The sequence below is a fragment of the Pogona vitticeps genome, chromosome 6, assembly GCF_051106095.1.
Source record: "Pogona vitticeps strain Pit_001003342236 chromosome 6, PviZW2.1, whole genome shotgun sequence".
Lineage (NCBI taxonomy): Eukaryota > Metazoa > Chordata > Lepidosauria > Squamata > Agamidae > Pogona > Pogona vitticeps.
This window is the reverse complement of record NC_135788.1, coordinates 69,041,572-69,062,854: the sequence shown is the minus strand read 5'-3', so window position 1 is coordinate 69,062,854 and position 21,283 is coordinate 69,041,572. Positions and strand designations below refer to the sequence as shown.

General features: G+C 38.5%; 1 protein-coding gene across 14 annotated transcripts in view; it reads right to left on the bottom strand.

Moving 5' to 3' along the window:
* Positions 1-21,283, bottom strand: part of PDE1C (phosphodiesterase 1C) — a 480,765-nt gene that overhangs the window by 10,846 nt on the left and 448,636 nt on the right. For 7 of the 14 annotated variants that reach the window (XR_013537380.1, XR_013537377.1, XR_013537384.1 and 4 more), the window contains 3 exons: positions 6,640-6,702; positions 4,781-4,891; positions 4,023-4,300 (listed from right to left, as the gene is read on the bottom strand). Coding sequence is in view for 7 of the 14 variants with exons in the window: in XM_073003804.2 (XP_072859905.2) it covers positions 4,816-4,891; positions 6,468-6,501; positions 6,640-6,702 (173 nt within the window). In the remaining 7 variants the exon portion in view is untranslated. Of the gene's footprint in view, positions 1-4,022; positions 4,301-4,780; positions 4,892-6,467; positions 6,502-6,639; positions 6,703-21,283 lie in introns of those variants that run through there. The other 7 variants (XM_073003805.2, XM_073003806.2, XM_073003808.2 and 4 more) reach the window with 2 other exon arrangements.

Here is a 21,283-nt window from a genome sequence, read left to right as displayed (position 1 = left end):
AAAGAAAGAAATTATTTTTTCCCTCTTGTGGAGCAGTGAAAAATCTCAGAGCAGTTGAAATGTTTGGTATGTGGTTCAATGTATTTGCTACATCCTTGCTCTTTTGTTTTTTATTTATTTGAGCATTTGTTTATCATGTCTGTATAGTGCACATATGCTACTCAAGGTGTCTTCCAACAATTACAAGAGGACAATTTTATGATAAAGCAACAGGAAAGGCATTTGCGAAGGCTTTCACGGCCGGGATCTAATGGCTGAAGATACCGGCCACAGAGACTGGTGAAACGTTAGGAAGAACAACCTTCAGAACATGCCCAAAGAGCCTGAAAAACTCACAACAACCAACAGAAAAGGCAGTTGGAGGTCACTGAGAGACCCGTCTTACTGGCATATTGCCAGGTCAATAAGTTGTGCCCAAATACAACCTCTGATTTGGGGCCATGTATAAATGTATAAATATTTGCCATGTAGTCCAACTCTTATGTATAAATACAATACAATAAATAATGTTTTTTTCTTTTTTCTTTGAACAATTGATTATTGATGCTATATATTGATGTTATATTTAAATTGTTTTATTTTAAGTGTTGTTAAACGCCTAGAGCGGTCAATTGATCAGATGGGCGGGATATAAATACAATCAATCAATCAATCAATCAGTCAGTCAGTCAGTCAGTCAGTCAATCAATCAATCAATCAATCAATAAATGATGTCTGAGGATGTGGGTTTGTCCATGAAAGCTCACATGAAAATACAGCAGTTAGTCTTTAAGGTGCCACAACCTTTTTGTTTTCTTTATTTTTTTAATTTCTCTTTTGGTTTTGTCTGATATGCTAGGACAGACTGACATCTTCTAAAACCCCAGATACATGTGAATAGCTGCTAAGCACTCCTGCTAACAAACTAATTAAATAAAATGCTTACCCCCCTCCACAAGCCATCTTCTGACATCACCCGAGCACACTGTTCCCACAAGATACCATGCACCTTCTCAACCAATAATAAAGCAGTCTCATCACACTAGCCTCCCTCCACACAAAACTATCTCCCAGGAGCATCAGAACCAGAACAAACAACACCCAAAGTTCCTCTTCATTCCTAGGAGTCAGGACATTGCTCTCACACAATGGAGCCCATTCATTGGCTGGAACTACACATCACAGATAATCCACAGCAAATCAAAAACTGCTCATATCACAGGCTGTTTCAGTGCAATGAAAGCAAAGCCACTGTCTGCTGCCCCCCACCCCTAGACAAAAACAATGCTAGTTGGCCAGTGCCAAAGTAGCTGGGAAGCCTCCAAGCTTAGGTTGCCCAGCAACATTGGTTTTGCCCAGGGGGTCAACTTCAAAGGCTCTGTTTTCACCACCTGTGGAGCAGGTTACCCTTTCTCCTCCACACAACTTGCTAGTCCAGCAGATAGCTGGACAGCAATGGCCAGAGAGTGTATGGAGGTTGACCCGGCCATTGAAAATGCCACCCCACTGCTTCTGCTTGCTGTCACCATGCTCCTTAGCTTTTGCCATTCAGCCACCTGCAGAACAAGCAAGTCCTGTGGTAAACGAAGGGTTCTTTTGCCCAGCTGAAGCCTCAGCGTGCTTCAAAATGGTGCTCAATGCACACTGTTTAAAGCACAGTAAGATGTATATCATGTGACATGATGAAAATCACTTCACATTGATACTGCTTTGAAGTAGGTCTTCAGTTCCAACCCTTCACTGGTTTCACTGCACTTTGACACCACAGATATACGTGCATGCACACATAACACACAGAGGAACCCAAGGAACACACTCTTGTCTACTCTCATCTGCAAGGAACCCAAACAAGCATCAGTCTCCAGCTGAGGAGGAATAAAAGAAATGCATGGGGGAAAACACATCTATTCTTTGACAGAAAACACACTGTGCAACTAGAGAGATAATTCCTTTGCTGTTACAACTATTGGATACCACAGCCCTCACTCCTAGGTAAACATACATGGCATGCAGGAATCTTTCAGTTGGTAGACTGAGGGCTTCAAAGCACTCTCAGGAGTCAGGAAAGATGCCTCATCAAGTAGCCCCAGAAGGATCTCACTGTCCCAGCATCATAAAGGGCTACCAACCATGGCAACCCCAAAGTGACATTCCCAAGAACCCCACTGCTATCAACATAATTTCAAGCAACCTCAGTCATCCTTGGGGTATCCTCCCTGGGTAAAGCACCTTGGATATCAGATATAGACACCAGCCCCACAAAGACAGTTATGTAGGAGTCACAGCCATCAAACCCAATATCATGTCACATAAGACATGCAGAATTTAGCATTGTCAGCTAATTCAAACATGCTGCTTAATATATGAAGCAAACTCTTTCCACTCTGATCAAAAGGCACCACTACAGACTAAGAAAGGGGAAGGTCCTTAAAAGCCATACCAATACCCAACCACAAGCAGGGTGAGCATCAGAAAGAAACTCTGAAGGTCACCCTCAGAAGAAGAAGAAAAGAGATGCCAGCCTGTAGAACTTCAAACATCAAAGATACCCAAGAATACCGACAGAACATCATCGTAAAGAAAGTGGCAGTCAACACACAAATCCTCAAGCATGATTCCCCTCAATCCTTGAGTAGAAAAATAAAAATCTTAGGCCAAAAACCTCACATTTGTCAAAATGTAAAGGGAAAGCAGAGATGGGATATCTAGGAAAAGGCACCACTCAGCCACACAGGAAAGAAGGAGCCACAATAAGGCTGGGAGAGAAGGGTACCCCCCAGCCACAGAGCATATAGAGCATAAGTCTCTTGTGGTGTTTGACAATAGTAGTGGTGGTGCTCACTGCTACTTGCAATAACAGTGCAGATAGGGATGATGGAGGGGCCAAGAGACGGCCCACAGTGGGGGAGGGGAACTGCCATGTAGAGGACAGAACAAACACAGGTCACCCACATGCATAAGTTGGTAGAAGGCTAACACTTGTTCCAACATAGTCTTAATGCACTCCCCACATGCAAGTGGCCAAGAGTACACCAGAAGCATGAAGGAACACAGCATCCCATGTGCAGAGTAAGCAAGATGACACATGTTTGGAGGGCCAGTCATGGGGTGAGCAAAGCAGACTATGAGGTAACCTGTAACCATATCATCTACAGTCAGTTCTTGATACATATGCCATGATGTTTTACCTCTCTGCAGCTAGATAGGTAACAAGAGAAGAAAGAAGTATGGAAAGGGAAACATGAAGCCGAGAAGCTGCATGGTGGGAAATAGCACGTAGGAAGCATTACAAAGGGTGGAGACAAAAGTACTATGTTAATAAGGAGACCAGAAAGTACGTAGGCAACAGAGGCAGAATCCCAGCCAAAAATGTCAGAGTATCCTTTGCTTTGATCATAAGCGGCCTGTTTCCCCAGTGCACTAAACACCAAATTATATGTTACAGATTAGCTGTCATTAGAAGCAGAACTTCCTTTCAGTGGCAATTGTGAATAGGAGCTTCAATCGTTTCCCATTATTTGCACATGAACTTGCTTTGTTTTATTGCCTTCAGAACATCTGCATATTGTATCTCTTAAAACCTATTTTTTCAGACATGAAAGACTGAGTGAAAGAATTGCATCTCTTGGACACTAAGAGATTCAGTTCTAATGACAGATTACCTGTAATGTAAAAATACAGGTAACCAGTACAGATAACCTGTACAGGTAACAGGTTATGTGTAACGTAATGCAGCTTATTTGCAATGTACAAATTGGCTTAAGTGCACAAACTTCCGGACACTGAAACTGTGTGTATGGCCTCTATGTGAAAGGCATTTGGTGGTGAGCATCAGAGCTGGCTTATGTATGACTATGCAAGTATCCAACTTCATGCCATCCCGTCATGTAACATGCCCGTCTCTTTTTAACTTTTTTGGAGAGTTGAAAAATGGTACTGTAAACATTCTTTAGTGAAGTGAATGCCACAGGAGCCATTACTAGTCATACAGACACAGCAAGCAGCCCTTCCTTTCACAGATGTATTAATTCCAAAATACGCAATTCTGTGGCAGAACTTTATTAAGGAAAGCAACACAGTACAGCTGGCTGTATAAATAGCATTGTGCACTGTGCTGAAGTACAGTTATACCAAAATTTGCTTTAGATAACTACATAAAATAAATAAATAAATCATTCTTGGACATTGTTTAAAACAAAGACAAATGTATTTGACTATTTAAGAAAACTTTTTTATCCAGGATAGTCTGCTATATGTACACTGTTGCTGCTGATTCCTTAAGATGGATGTTCATTGTTGCTGGTTTTTGAATTCACATAATCTAAGGGGAAAAGATACATATTAACAAATGATTGCTTAAAATCACTGCTGCTTAAATACTGAAAAGTTAGCAAGCGTATTTTTCAACACTGTGTTTTTGTGCTATACGGTATAAGGCATAGTGCTATTTGTTATTATGTGCTGTCAAGTCAGAATCAATGTACTGTATAGTGAACCTAATAAGGCTTTTCAAGGAAATCAAGATAACTAGTTCCACCCTGCACCCCAACCCACGGCCAAGCATGGATCTGAAGCTAGGTCTCCTGAGTCCCAGTCTATCCACTACACCTCTCTGGGAGAAATGGAAATCTACTTAAACATGTCCTCGTCTGAAGCAACAACTTATTAAAAAGTATGTCAGACTCCAAACACAGAACAAGGACAATTTGGAGGAGTTTTGAGCCCTTCTGTTTCAGCATAGACATAGGCACATAATCATGTAATGTAAATGAGTCTTAATAGCTACGTTGGTACTACTAACCTGAATATTTTCAGTGGGAAAGTGCACGCTTTTCTTTAAAATGCCTTCAACCAAGTAGGCTGGCACACTGATGGGGTTATGCTCTTTTCTGAAGGATAATCTTTTAGTTTTCTGAAAATTAGAATGTCATAGAAAAAAGGCTGTCAGCTTTCAAAAGGAATGTATGTTTTCTTAAAAAAAATAATGACAACATTGAACAAATTGAAGCAGAAATTATCTACCTCTACTACTACAAGATATACTAGGGAATGTAGCTACAGGAAGGCGGAAGGCTAATATGCTATTGATGATACAGTACCTTAATGTAAGAAAGGCATCGGACAAAAGGTGTAAGAATGATCTTCATAAACATCACTTTGGGTGCTGGAGTTTTAAAATGTTTATTTCCAGCCACCTTCCACAGGTATCTGGTGAAACTAGTGTGAAGACTTGAAGCATTAAAGGAAAATATATCCAAAGATCATTATGGTTTGCTTGCTGGGTTTTCTGGAAAAATCATCTACCAAACCTGATGTGACTTTAGCTAATGTAACTGTTTGCCATCACGGCTGTAATACAGAATGTAGCCATTACAAAGTTATGACAAAGGATAAAGAGCTGCTTCTAATGATCGTGATGTCTTTTGGAGAGTTAAAAATGTACAAAACAATGAAAAATGTACAAAACAATGAAAAATGTAGTCATGCACTACTTTTGTAGTGCATGACTACAAAAGTTTACATTTAAAAAAGCATACAAACATACTTGAGCCAACAGAGAAAACAAAATACAAAGTGGTATTAGAGGAAAAAAATGAACACAATATACATACACTCTGAAAATATATGCCTAATAATATTGTAATGTCCATGTGGGAAACCCGATAGGCAACTGGGATGGTACGAGAATGGCAGTAGGATTTTGAGGAGTGAAGTGCACTGTAGGTTAACCCATGTCCTCCTCTCAAGCTTCGGTCACAAGCATTTAACTCATTCTGATCATCACCCTCAGATTTGTTTTCCCAGAATACTTTTAGCACTCTAGCAGAAAAAGCTGCTTTTGAGTGAATTAGGTGTAAGATCACTAGCATCATTTAATGCAATGGGTCTTCTGTTAGTTGCTGCTGTTACATTCTATTGGTTTCTATACCATTTGCACAACTAATGCATGCTTAAGATTTAGAAAGCAAGATTAAGGTTGCTTAGTATTTTTACTAGCCTGCTTCTTACTCACTATCAGGCAGATATTAAAAAGCATAGGAAATTCATTAACCAAAAAAGTGAGGAGTTTCTGGCTTGTTCAGCATAACAAAAAAAGCAGATGAAGATGTCTTAGTGTGCTGTTTCTTAAGAACAAACTGTAGATAAAATGACCCCTTTCCTATTCTATGCAATATACCAGCACCTTTCCTAATCACCATTGTTATGAAACTCGATATTTTCTGTAGCAACAGTAATCACAGAGGTTTATCTTAACATGGATCAGGTTACAGATTCATGAAGACAATGGAAAACATGGATGAAAAGAAATGAAACATGCCACTTGGCAGAGCTGGAGAGAGTGTCATCATCAAACAGTAACTGTGGCTTTGATAAGTTGGTTCACAAAAGCGGGTGAAATGGAGTTAATTTTTTTTCAGTCATTTAAATTGTTTAAATGTAATACCAATTTGATTGCTTTTTAATGTCGTAATAACTTGTATTTTCACCTGTTTATATTGTCCATAAGTTGCCTTGGGTCTTCTTTGAGAGAAAGGTAAAACATACATAATGAAATGAAACGAAACGAAATGGTCACAATGGGACATTAGAGAGACATTATGGGGCATAATTTTGATATTATGTCTAAATATCCATTACAACATATTAGAACTTACTAACCTGGCAAAGTAAGACGATCCGTGGAATCTCGTACTGGTATATCTTTCATAAGTTGCTTCGAACCTTTAAAAATAATTTTTTAGAATAATGAATATCAGTAAGATTTTTTTTAACTCCATATAAACATAACATGCTTCTATCAGTATTCTTTTTTTTTCTTCATACAGAAACTAACTAGACTGGATTTGATTTCATATCTGGAGGTGGGTTGGGGAAGGGCCCTTGTACAAACCCCTAGAGAGCTGTTGCCTGTCAGTGTAGACAAAGCAGAGGTAGAAACTCCAAATGGTTTGGGTCAGTATCAGACACCTTTCTGTGTTCCTATAATGCTAAACCATGGTTTGCAACCATGTTTATGTTCAGTTAATTCACAGATTGTTGCCACTTAAGAGCCAAGCCAAATGTGGTCACAATGCACTCATTGTTACCCTGCGGATATGTGGTTATTTTAAAAAGAAACAATGATATTCTTAATAATCATCTTAGAACTGCAGAGCTGGAAGGGATCCTGTGGATCACTGAGTCCAGCCCTTGCCAAGGAGGCACAGTGGGGAATTGAACTCCCAACCTCTGGCTCCATAGCCGGATACCTAAACCACTGAGCTCTCCAGCAGCTCTTCTACAATGGTATTCTTGTTGGTGTTCATGTAAAGTTCCTGTAAGGGTTGCTATGGCTAATTGTGGTTAATTAATGCAGTATTTGGGGCTCATCTCAGTTGCACAAACAGGTGTGTGACCAGGCATACAAGGAAAATGCACATTGGCACCTTGTCAGTAAGTCACATTATGCTGCGGCAAGTTACACAAACCCTATGGGAAAACCAGGGAATTCTGGGCAATAGTAGGTGGAACAAGTACTTGGTGTTGTGATCACTTGTGCTACACTAATTAAACTTGCTTAGAGAAGGCAAGTGGGGCAGAGCCATCTATCTTCAGAAAATGTAGGTAAATCCAACTTCTTTTTTAAAAAAATCCCTGAACATCTGGCCCTGGATCTAGTCCACAGTTAGCTTGTGCTGCAAAAGTTCAAGGTGCTGGTTATGGAATTTCAAACTCTTAATGGCTTAGAATCTTGACATATAAGGGAACATATATCTGTGTATACACCTCCCTGACTGCTGAGATCTCTCAAAGATCTCTTTCTCAGAGTTCCCCCACTGGTAACAACAGATAAGGTGGGGACATGAGAGAAAGCTTCCTCTCTTGTGGCAATCGGCTGTGGACTTGGAAGGCTGGGTATAACTGCCATTGGTCTCAGTTCAGTGGCAAGAGAAAATCTGACTTTTTACTTAAGCTTTTGAGACCTAGTCACTATAGCTTGGTTCTGGTCTCTTTGACTATGGTTGTTATCTTCTCTTTGTTTTATTCTGCCTAATTAAACGGAATGTTATTAATCTCCAGATATGGGAGGAATACAAGTACCCTAATATACAAACCAACTCATTTTTTAAGTAAAATGGGAGAGCAAAGTACTTCAAGGATAACACTCAGGAAGCAGTTTGCCTGAGAAGATTTTGAACATGTACTCCTCCATACAATCTGATTTTAGGAGGAAGAGAAATGTACCTTTACCACTGTACATAAACGGTGAGGAAGTGGAGAGAGTTGGTAGTTTTAAATTTCTGGGTATTTACATCTCAGAGGACCTCTCATGGACTATAAATGCCAACATGCTAATGAAGAAGGCACAGAAGAGGCTGTATTTCCTGAGAATGCTCGGCAAGTTAAATTTATCTCAGCATTTACTTTTGTCATACTATCGTAGCACCATTGAGAGTGTCCTAACCTATGGCATTCTGGCATGGTTTGGGAGTAGCTCTGTAGTGGACAAAAAAGCTCTACTGTCTGAGGAAGTCACACAGCATCCTGAGAGACTCTTCCCATCCTGCTTATAACTTTTTTGAACTGTTACCATCTGGCAGAAGATATAGAAAAATTAAGACTCGGACCACACGTTTTCTGAATAGCTTTTATCCCAGAGCTATAATTGCAATTAATAATGAGCTTAAAGACCACCAGTAGTGAATAATTAGCTGGATTGTATTACTTGGCCTGCGGTGTAGATGTTTATATTTTTAGTGGGGGACTTTTAGTGGGTGGGGAGTGTTTGGGGAATTTTATGTGTGTGCATGTGTCTGGTCTCTGGGTGTCTGTGAATTTCGTTGTATGGGTATACTGTGTATATACCTACAATGACAATAAATTATTATTATTATTATTATTATTATTATTATTATTATTATTATTATTATTATTATTATTATTATTATTATTATTATTATTAATCTCAGACCTCTGATACTACCAAGTTGTACAGGAAGGGGACACAACGCCAAATGAAATTGGTGAAATTCTCCCCACTGTACTGGACCCCTTACACACTCCACTTGTGACATTAATAGTACGGTATAAACTCTTTCAACCAGCTCTTTTTCTTCCTTAGATGAGCTGAGTCACATTGCACAGGACTGGAATTCATGCCAAGTAGAGATCTCATTGCTTTTATTTGGTGCTAAGATGAACATACAGGGACTCATTTACAGAAAAACTGAAAAGCTGGAAAAATAGTTGATACATTTAGAGACTGCACATCTCTTTTTCCCCAATAAAAATTACAATAAATACATTCCTTTAAAATTATTCTCAGAACAGTTGACAGTAATCAGCATTGCATGCTCATAAGTCTTTCATATTTTATATCCAAAATTCAAACGAACCCCAGTATATTTTACTCATCCTCCTCCTTGTTTTAGCAATGAATTAGAACAGTCTTTTTCTTATGGAATAGTGCAACACATACATAATCTTCTCATCCAATTAAAAAAAGACACTTGAAAAGTGGCCATGGATTACAGATTTTTCCACTTTCTTGAAGGCCTCTTTACACCTTTCACTTCTTAGGTGTCTCCTCAAGAGATGTTTTCTATATATCTAACTGTGAATGTGATGCATATTTGCAAACAAATATGAAGGGGACTACAGTCCACACATCCTTATGCCAAATAAAACATCATAATCTTTAAGGTGCCACCAGACTGTTTTGTTGTATTTGTAAATGTGTGAGCCATACATGTATGCTGTTTCATATTGAATGTGCATGTGTTGGAAAGCGGTGAAGTAGGCCTTATTGAGGACTCTGGTGTCCGTTCTCACAAATATGACAACATCCAGAATAATAGACTTATATCCCTGTATGATATCAAAGAAAAGCAACTCTCAAGCCAAGCTTACTTCGATTTGATTAATTTTTCCCTTCCTTCTTGACAAAACTACACCAGACTCAATGCTATCTGTAACCAATCAATAATTCTAGGGGAGGTTTACCAATAGTTAGTCTTCTTTCTAAATATAATACTTACACTCCTTTTGAAATCTTTGTTCTCAATACCTACTTATTTAGAACATGCCTTGCTCATTGATCTCATGATGTTGCCAGGGTTGGACTACACTTCCCAGAATTGCCACAGCCAACACAATCACTAGTCATGCCAATGAGGAGAATCTGGAGGTTGTGGTCCCCCAAAGTAATGTCTCTAAGCTTTGAATGTTACATTAGATAACTGTGGAAGAAGAAAAACTTTGGCTTTTAAGATCAGAAATGGACAGCTTTGGGAGACTTGTATCATTATCCTCCATATTTTGTTTCCAATACACTTCTATGGGCCATTACTCACCACATTTTATGTCAACAGATGCTACCATTTCATTAACTGTTAAGAAGTACTGATCAAAATCCTGATGTGCATGCTTGATATACTGTAAATTGAGAGGCAAATTGAGTCACCTTAAGAAATCTTTGCAGACATTATCTTTTGCACACTGACTCACACAACTCACTGTGAAACAGATAATATCTGTGGAGATTGCTTAACTTGAGGCAATTCACCTCTATAAACTACACGTTTTGTGTAAGTGTGCAATAGGATTTCAGCCACTGTCTGTTTTTCTTTTCTGGTACTACTGTAATAAATGATACAATATCCCTACTAGACTACTATAGTTCAGAACTGGCAGAATGAACCAGGTGCCTCACGGGGCAAAGGCTAAGAGATACAAAAAAGTGGTAAGATGTTGAAAGATAGAACTGTGTAGCCCATGCAGTCACCCTTTTTTTCTACCAAGCTAGGCTGTGGCTCTTAGATGTGGTACAGGATGCTATCCTGTCACTAGTAGTGTTCAACTGCCAGTCAAACTGGCTTGTGTATGTGCAACAATGGTGATGGGGAATTATCTTGTCCTTTACCTCAGTCAGCAGAATATCCTGTGCTGGCCCTATATCACTCTAGGCACATCCTACTTGCATCTCACATACTTCCTTCTGATTCTAGCAGTGATTACTGATGCTACTAAAAAGGCCACAGATGTAAAAAAAATCCCCTTTTCATAAGGTAAAGCACTAAATTCAGAAAGCCCTCTCTGTCCATCCATTTCTCACAATATAAACACAATGCTTATTCTCTACTATGAACTTTTTCAAAAGGGAGGAGGAGGCAGAAACATGGAAATAGACAGACAAAGGAACACTGACATTTGAGTGCACGAGAATTTAGGGTCAGAAAGTCACTGGCTATTCTGAGGAAATCCTATCCAAATCTTTACAAATAAAAATAGAAGAGTTTCCAAAAAAAAATTGTATAGAAAATAGTATAAAAATATTTTCCTGGCAAAAAGTAATAAAAAGCTTACTCCACTTTATCACATGTAAAAATCACACAATGTCTATGCCTATAACGGATTGTGCTACCCATGAATATAAAGGTAATATGAGAAAAGTAATTTGTCCACTATTGACACCACTTTGGCTTTGGCTTAGACCCAGCTGTACACATAGCAAATCAAATGATGCAACTGTTCTCAGACTGAAGTATCTTAGATAGCAGGGGACAGGCAGGACTGGCCATGCTGTTAGGCAGGGGTGAAGCAGCTTCTTCAGACAGAATATTTGGTGTGCCATGAAAGAACAAGAAAGGTTAATCCATTTATTTCTTCTTCTTGCATTTTTGACTGCCTGTGATAGGGAGAGGTGTAGGATCTTTCACCTCATGTATAAAATAACTCAGCTGGCTTTGGGTATTATTTTGCTTAACTTGGTACCATTTGCTATTTGGCATCAGATGCAAAGATGCCTTAGTCAGCCCTGAAAGGGAAATTATATATTTAAATGTTGCCCCATTAAAAAAATGTATCCAAACTTAGAAAATCTGCACATAAACATGGGAAGACAGTCTCAAGAGCACAGAATCCTGCTCCTTGGTATGTACTGCAGCTCTCTCTGTGGAACTTTCTATGTGGGAGGTGCATGCAGGAATCAGTGCTTTAATGCATTTCCCATACAGAAAGTTGCTTCCATAAACAGAACTACAGTGGGGTCTCTACTTAAGAACGTCCCTACTTAAGAACAATTCCACTTAAGAACAGCTCCATTTGCTAAATTTTGCTTCTACTTGAGAACAAAAATCCAAGATAAGAACAGGAAAAAAAACTTTCCTGCTCTTTTTTTAACCTTAGGTCATCTTAGGTTAAAAAAAGTTCTCCCCCTAGTGGTAGCGTATGTATTAAGCAGCTTTGCATTAGTTCCTATGGGAACTAATGCTTCAATGTATGAACGCACCTCTTCATAACAAAAAACAGCCAGAACAGATTAATTGGTTTTCAGTCCATTGCTTCAAAATTAGCTTCGTCAGAAGTGCTTTTAACACTGTTCCCTGACCTAAGAAAAAAAGAAAAAATATCCCCCTCTAGTGGCAGAAGGCGGAATAGCAGCTTCCCATTAGTTTCTATGGACGGAAAAGAGCAGATACAGATTAAATGGTTTTCAATGCATTCCTATGGGAAATGCAGATTCTACATAAGAACTTTTCCACTTGAGAACCACCTTCCAATACGGATTAAGTTCTTAAGTAGAGACCCCACTGTAGATGGGAAGGCATTCAGTCATGTGATTCCTTCATACAGCCACAGTCCAAAATGATAGTACGGGAACAGATCAACTACTTTTATATATAAATACTCAACCAGTTTGGAAACACTACTCTCTCTCTCTCTCTCTCTTTTGGTGGACTACAACTCACAATTGAATCCCCTAAAAACATGGCTAGTGAAAGTTATCAAAAATGTAACATCCCCAAGCTCTGCTCTGGGCCTTCTCCAAGTACCAAAGAGAATTAATTTATCAAGTGTATTAGAAAGAAATTCAAGGGATTCCAATTATGCTGTACGGTTTCTCCTGGATCTGAGGTAGTCAGCTAACTCGGACATTTGGGTGGGTGCAGGGTTTCAATGAGCAGGGTTGTGGGCTTTTCAGTGGCTGTTATCTCCCCAAAAGCAATCTGCCAGATTTTTTGCTCACAAAATGCAACTGTGAAATGCTTTTCAGATTAAAAGAAGCCATGGGAATATCCAAATTGGCAGTTCCTAGTGACTGACACTACATCTTTGTCACAGCCAATACAATTTTGTGGAAAGAGCCAAATTGGTCGCCTATTTTCCAATGCATAGTAGTTTAGCGAAACAAAGAAAGTGACTGCAACTGCAGATGCCAAGAGGAGGAAGGCTAGCAAGATGCCTTTTCCCATGTGGTCAGCCAGCCAGCCAAGCTGTGTGGTGGCAGCAGTGGGTCCACATAATTTCCACTTTCAGGTGGCAAAATAAAGAAACAAGACAAAGTCAGAAAAATCTGAATTGGAAATTTCAGTATCCAATTTTCTATTATGTATTTTGGACCACCCCTAGGTATATATTGTATAAGTTGACCAATCCTATAAGAGGAACAGTGAGTTCAGATCAGAACAAATCCTCACAGTTCATTATGATTATTATTTTGAGAGTAAGGCCAATCAATTGCCAATAGCCTGCCTAAATTCTTTGTGTTCCCATTAGCAATGATGTGGATTTTATATACAACCTTCAGATTTGTGCCAGGACCAAGAAAAGCTCTATCAAACCAGCTATAACTTCCAGTTTAAATGCAATCACAGATGTTATCTTCTCATGAGCTAAGTTGCTAGATAGGTAAAGGTAAAGGTTCCCCTTGACATTTTTAGTCCGGTCGTGTCCAACTCTAGGGGGCGGTGCTCATCCCATTTTCAAGCCGTAGAGCCAGCGCTTGTCCAAAGACAGTTTCCATTGCCACATGGCCAGCATGACTAGGGAACGCTGTTTTACCTTCCCACCGAGGTGGTACCTATTTATCTACTCGCATTTGCATGCTTTCGACTTTGCAAAAACTCACAAACTGACTACAAACACACCTATATTTCTCTCCATAAAAGTTCAGTGCAGAAAATTAATAATAATAGCAAGAAGAGATCCTTAATGTTTGGACAGTCCAAAATGTGTTTTTGGCTCCTACATGTTAAATGCACCTAGTTATTTTAATAAAAATCCCTGACATACTGACTTAGGACACTTGGAGATAAAATAAAAACAGGAAAAGAAGCCTGGATAGGGTTTTGCTTCTTCCAAGATTCCCCTTTTGTTAATGTATAATGCAGGGAGGACTATTCTAATACAGAGTTACCATATTTTGGGGCTCCAAATATGGGCAGCCTATTTACACATTATGCAAATCAGGAGTATTAACAGTTGCCCCCCTTTTTTGGTTACCAATATGTCTCATCTCTGGAACTGTTTGTATAGTTGACAGCAATATGAGGGAGTCAGTATAGTGCAAACATCATAAGTGCTCGATTTAGAATAGGAAAACTCAAGTTCAGATTCCTGCTTGGTCACAAGCTTACCTGGTTTCCGTTGGCCAATCAGTATCTTTTATCCAAATCTACTTTGCAGGGTTGCTGTCAGGCTAAATGAGGAGACCATGTAAAAATTGCCCTATGAATTGTTGGCGCATATAAGCAATGACATATCACGTGTAGAAATTTCTGATATTATTCTGTGATCATTGTCATTCCTTGCTGTCAGACTCTACTGATGGCAGAAAACCCTACAGATCCATGAGTATATGACTGGAATTCTTCACATATGACATGCTATTTGATTTGCAGGAAAAAAATGCAGGACAAAGTGAGGTCAAGCTGCAGGAATCATGAGCAAAAATATGTCTAATTTCCTTCAGGTATACAGATTAGGTATTATATTATTATTTTAAAGTATTCTAGATTAATTTTCTTCATCTAATTGATATTTCATCTCCACGTATTGGGGAACTCATGTATGATAATATTCAATCTTTAAAAAAAAACCTCCAGTTTATGTATGTGATATTTTGCTTCTGTATCCATGATTCAAAATCCTGGAAAATGGCCCAACATTGGTGTGCAATATTGTGCCCATGCTGTCAGCAAGAAAAAGGATGTCGAGCTTTACACAGCAAAGGTCAGCCTGAATGTTGATGGCACCAATGTAAGCAGTCAAAATGGTCTACAACAGTGCTTCCCAAACTTGATTCCCCAGATGTCCCTGTACTAAAACTCACAGAAGCCTTCACCACTAGCTGTGTTGGCCACGATTTCTGAGAGTTGTAGTCCAGGAACATCTAAGGACCCAAAGTTGGGAACCTCTAATCTACAGGATCCCCTCTTATGCTCACTATCATTCACAAAGACACACCAAGCAAGGGAAATGCCTAGAACCTGACTCCTTTCTTCCATCAGTTAACAACTTCTCACCCAAACACAAAGCATTTCTCAGGGGAGCAGGGAGGTTACTGGGATCCCTTGTAAATCTCATGGCAGACTACAAGGGAGTGGAAATTCTTCTGGAATATTTCCAGTACACATACTTAGTGTTATAAAAAGCCACTGCTTTTCCTTATTAAAAGTGCCATTGCTGAGGTTCAATATATTAGCACCTTAGAGATGTCATTCACTCAAAATGAACAAAAGAGGCAAGGACAACTCTTAATCTCTTAAGAAAAGAAAACTAATAGTTCGAAATGTTTTTCAGCAGCTCCTGATCTGCCATAGCAGAACACATGCTTCTTCACAGAGATACATAAGTGTTTTTTTTAAAAAAAGAAATCGTAACTTTATAACCATTTGTCAAAACCTCTGAAAATTTGGGGTAGAACAGGAGCCGACTGTCTGCTCTGACCACGCCAAATTTGGTGCTGATCTAAACCCCAAATTTAAAGTTATAATTTTTGGACTGCCACCTTTTGTAGAGATGCCTGATAGACTGCTCTTTCTCTCAGCTGCTCAAAATACGGCCAGGTGCCCCCCCTGCCATAATATCTGGGCTACCACCCAACTGGTACCACAATACTTAAGGTAGCAATCAATGTTCATACTTTGAGGGGCTAGAAATTTACATTGAAATGTGGCATTACTATCCAGTATCCCTTCTTTTAAAAAAAACACATCTCTTTTTAAAAATAAATCCAACTTCTCCTTTCTATCCTGTCCCCTGGAGCTACTTTTTCTTGCGTTACTAGAAAACAGCTGAAAGCTTATGACTGGAAGCTGTGACCTGGGAGTTCTGCTCCTGAAAAACCCCAAGCTAAATAAAACCATACTTCAAGAGGAGGTTAAAATAACACAGAAACTCAAAGGTTTGTTGCTGATTGAACCAAGAAGAAGATTGCCTCACATGGATGATGGGGAAAAAAAGATTGATAACATTATTGATTAACAAGATGCAAAATATAGAACAAATGCTCCATCTGGATAAGGCCTTAACACAGGCTGCATTCCCACCACCTTGTTTTTTGGCTTATGTATGCACCTTTTCACCAATGATATGTAACTTTTGCAAATGCTACTTTACAGAACATGATGAGGAGAAAACAGATTCCAGAGATACATATTGTTCCTCTAACAATAACAAGAATAATTATAAACTATGTGCTAAGGGCACAGAATATTGTGTTGTGTTATTTTCTTCACAGGGATTCTTCTAAATGTCAAGAAATAATAAAGCAACCCATTTTTATTCTTTGGCGAAGTTATAACTCTGATTTTTTTAAAAAAGTCAATGAACAAATTCATGTTCTTGCATTCAAGCAGTCTCAAACTTTGGGGTTTGAAGTAAAAATATCAGATCTGTATTTCACAGAGATACATTTGCAAGGCAGGTACTGCAATCCTCTGTACTTCTTACTGCTTGGGAGACTGGCATGTTCGTATCTGGTGAAATTCAAAACACAGTCTAATAATGGGAGCCTACTTCTAGGTATAATAAGAAGAAAGGGGAGATGCTTCACATTTCTAAAAGTTTACATTGAGTAAAATGTTCTGCTTTGTTAATACTACAAGCCAGAGGAATTTGCCCTACCCAATGTTTGTAGTCAGAAATCCATATTTTTTAAAAGAGTAAAAGACAAAAAACATATTACAGACCATAAGTAAAGTGGTTACAGCAGTATTAGGCATACAATTTAATCCAGTTCTTCTGTGCAAGGACAGTACTTGCTCTCAGTCTATGTAATATATGCTGAAGTTGCCATCCTATATCCATTTGTCCAGGAAGTAAGACTCATTCAACTCAATGAGACTGACTTCTGAATAGACTTAAGGTGTGACTTCACAGCAAGAAAAATGCAGATAAATCCACTGTGAAGATTTATGCAGGAAGTCAGTTTCCCCAGGTTAGTTCACTTCACCCAATCGCAAAGGAATCAGCAGAGAGAGAAGAGGAAATCAGCCTTGTTTGCATCTTAATAACCATTTCAATCCTCTCCTCACGACATGTGGAGCTTGGATCTGTTTGTTTTCCCTCTTCCTTCCCTCCCTCCCTCCCTTTCAAAGATTTGCTTTCCTAGTGCTACGACAGCTAGGTGACCAAAGAGAGAAAGAGAAGCAAGGAAAGTAGAGAGACACAGGGAAATTTTCACTACAGCCTTGTTTTCAATTTGTTAAGAGAGAAAAAGGGAGCAGAGAGATGGGAAGAAGTTTTAAGTTAACTCTGCTCTGACCCTCCAGATGTGCAGGAAGCACAATTAGAGCAAAGCTACTTTAAAACATTCTCCTCTTATGTTATCAATCAGTTCAGACATACATTGGCTATTATTTTGCAGTCTCATAAATTGAAATGATTAGACATGGAATCACAAGAATGATATCTGTGCTCTATGAACATTCTTTTAATACAATTTAATAAGAGTGTGACAAAAATATTGAAAATCCCTTTCTTAAAAACATGCTTTTAATTTGGAATAGGTGTAGAAAAATATTTATACCAAGAATTTCTCCATTATATTGAGTGTTAGAAACTTCCAGAAAATTTTAAATAAAATATGGAGAATTTAATAAGCGAAAAAAAAAGTTATTAGGATGAAAATTGGCTAGAAAAATTGGGGAATAAAGAGCAAACAGGAATGAAGAGAATATTTTAGTTTAATCTTAACAAATTAGACCAGTGGATGAAAGATTGGGTAAGAAAAAATGGTAAATGTAAGGAGTACAAGAAATTTGAAGAAATTGTATTACAAAAGGAAAGTGCAGATAAATATAAAAAACTGAAAGAAATAGTAAGTAAAACTTATAAAATATTATTGGAAGCTAACAATCAACAAGATTCACTTAAAACATCATGGGAATATGATCTGGGATAATAATAAAGTACCAGAGGTTGGGAGAAAATAGGGGATACAAGAATGAACGGATGGATAAAGGAAAAATATTAATAATCAGATTTGATATAGCATTTCACTCTGGTGAGATTAAATCAAATCAAATATGTAAGAATTATTCTATGTTGTATTGGAGAGAATGTCAGAAAATAAGTACTTATATTTACATGTGGTGGAAATGAAAGAATATATTGAAATTTTGGCAATGGGTTTTTAAAGAAATAAATGAAATAACTAAGTTAAATTTAGAGGCATGCCCTAAAACAGTGTGTTTATCAATATTTGATAACGAGTAATGTAATTGGTGAACTAAAGAATTAATTCCAAATTTAATAACAGCAGCAATATCAATGGTAGAAACAAATGGAAAATAAAGTATGATTTTTCATTAAATGAATGGTATAAACGGGTTTGTAATGTAGCTATTAATGATAAATTAACATGTAACATGAAAGTAAAGTAGGGGTTGCTAAATAAAAAATGCTTTACATATTTTTGGGAAGAAAGTATAGATTTTATATTAATAAAGAGGAAATGTCAACAGAATTTTGGAAAGGAATAAGGCTCCATAAAGGGAGAATGCATTGGGAGGAGGACACTTTTAATAGTTATTGTTGATGTTTTGTTGGTTTTTTTTTCAGGTTTGTACATATATGTTTTATGTTATTAAATAAAATAATTAAAAAAAAAAAAAACTTCCTCTCCCTTTGTCAAGTTCTCCATCTTTTTTTCCCCCTGTCTGAGTCTGGGCTAGCTAGCCTAGAGAGAGAGAAAGAAAAAATTAGAAGGGAAGGGAAGTTGAAAGCTGATAGAGACATCAGGTTTGGGAAGGAGAGGATTCAGATAACAGCCAATTTCCCTTCTGCCCTGCCTCGTTCACTGCTGCTGTAGCCAACTGGAATGGCTTCAGGTACAATGGCTACAAATCCCTCTACAGTACATCACTTCAAGTGATCACACTGCGTATACCAATGCAAATGCATTTGTGTCCAAAAAAGCAGAAGCCCCATCAATAAAGGGAAAAAGTGTGGATGGGGGAGGGATCCAGGCTGATTTGTTGGAGTTTTATTTGCAGCGTTACATGTTATCTGTAATTTGTGTGACTTGAAATGACTATATATTCGCGAAGGCTTTCACGACCGGGATCTAATGGTTGTTCTGGGTTTTTCAGGCTCTTCGGCCGTGTTCTGAAGGTTGTTCTTCCTAACTTTTCGCCAGTCTCTGTGGCCGGCATCTTCTGAACTTGAACTGAACTTGAATTTATTGTACGGTCAAAGACCCAAAAATACAAGGATAAAAACATTACATAAAATATACAAAACAAGTTAGATATCAAAAGATAGCAGGAATAAAAACTTGAATCATACATCTAAACACAACACTTTACGGATTCTTAAAACTGAGAATAAAAACTTAGCCACTGACTGTGATATTAATTGGTTCTCTCCAGACAGCAGAAACTTAAGGTAGTCTGCGGGAGGTATACTAATGCATTTAGACATTATTGGGTGGAGGTAATGGGTACGTTCAGACTTATATAAACTACATTCTAGAATGGTGTGTGCCAGAGACTCAACTGTTTCTTCCCCACAGGGGCATATCCTTTCTCCATAAGGAATGTTATTAAACCGCCCTTTTAACAAGGCTGAGGGAAAGCAATTGAACCTAGCCCTTGAGAAGGCAAAACGATACCTTGGTACATTGATTTGATATAGATAATTTGGTAACTTGGGAAAGTTAAAATTTATACCAAAGTACGTTGGTGAGCAGGTCCTGTCTGCACCTGCTAATGAGTACTGAAGATCTATGTCTTTAATGCGTTGCACAAGCATTGTCTTGATGTTGTCATAAGGCTGACTCAGGAAGAAGTCCATAGAGAAGCCTAAGAGATGTAATTTATTAGTAAATCCCTTGTGCCATGAGCTGGTAAAGACATCTTTTTGTAAATAGTGTATATACCCACTGGTTATGGGAGCATATACCACCTTCAACCAGAATCGGAATGCATGCAACCAGGCTTGACATTCCACCGATTGAAGGCCAGCCTCCAAACGCAAAGCAGCTGAAGAGCAACATCTTGGCATAGCGAATAGGATTCGCAGTGAGTTTGACAGAACACTTTCAACGGAGGAATTGAAACCATTTATCCAGATCGCAATACCATACAGGAGCTGTGCAAGAATTTTGTACTTGACTATCTGTAGAGCAGCAGGGATAAACTGCCCACCCTGGACATAGTGGTATCGTCTAAGAACTTTGGTTGTATTATTAGCCACTTGCACTGCTGCTTGTCTATGGTACGCCCAGGAGAGGGTCCGTGAGAAGACAATTCCCAAGTATTTGAATGTTTTAACTTGTTCTATATGTTGGCCTTCGATAACCCAATCTTTAACTTTACTATGTCTAGAGAAAACCATTATTTTGGTTTTCTGGAAATTAATTGTTAATAGGTTGTTCCTGCAATAACTCATAAATGCACGTAAAATACGTTTGAGACCAACTTCTGATAGTGACATGATAACTGCGTCATCTGCATATAGTAGAAGAGGCACACTGATTTTAGCCAATTTCGGGGAGTGAAATTCAGGAGCTGTGCAGCTTTTAGGAAGGTCATTTAAATACAGATTAAATAATGTAGGCGCCAGAATACAACCTTGGCGAACCCCTCTCTCTGCCTGAATGGGGTTTGATAGATTCCCATCGACTCCACATCTTACCCTAATTGTGGTCTGTTGGTAGAGGCTTCTAATAAGGTATAGTAGCCTCTTATCAATCGAGGAAGAGTAGAGTTTTTCCCATAAATTTCCTCTGGGTATTGAGTCGAAGGCAGATTTTAGATCTATAAATGCTGCAAACAGGCCATTCCCATGACAACCCATATACTTCTCTGCGAGGTGATTCAGTACTATACAGTGGTTAAAAGTGGAGCGGTTCTTCCTGAAACCAGCCTGTTCATTCCCTAAGATCTCCTCCTCCTCAATCCATGTGATTAGTCTATTGTTTAGATATCTAGCATAAAGCTTGCCCACTATTGACAGGAGGCTAATTGGTCTATAATTTGAGGGTTCGTCTTTGTTCCCCTTCTTATAGATTGGTATCACTATTGCCTCTAACCAG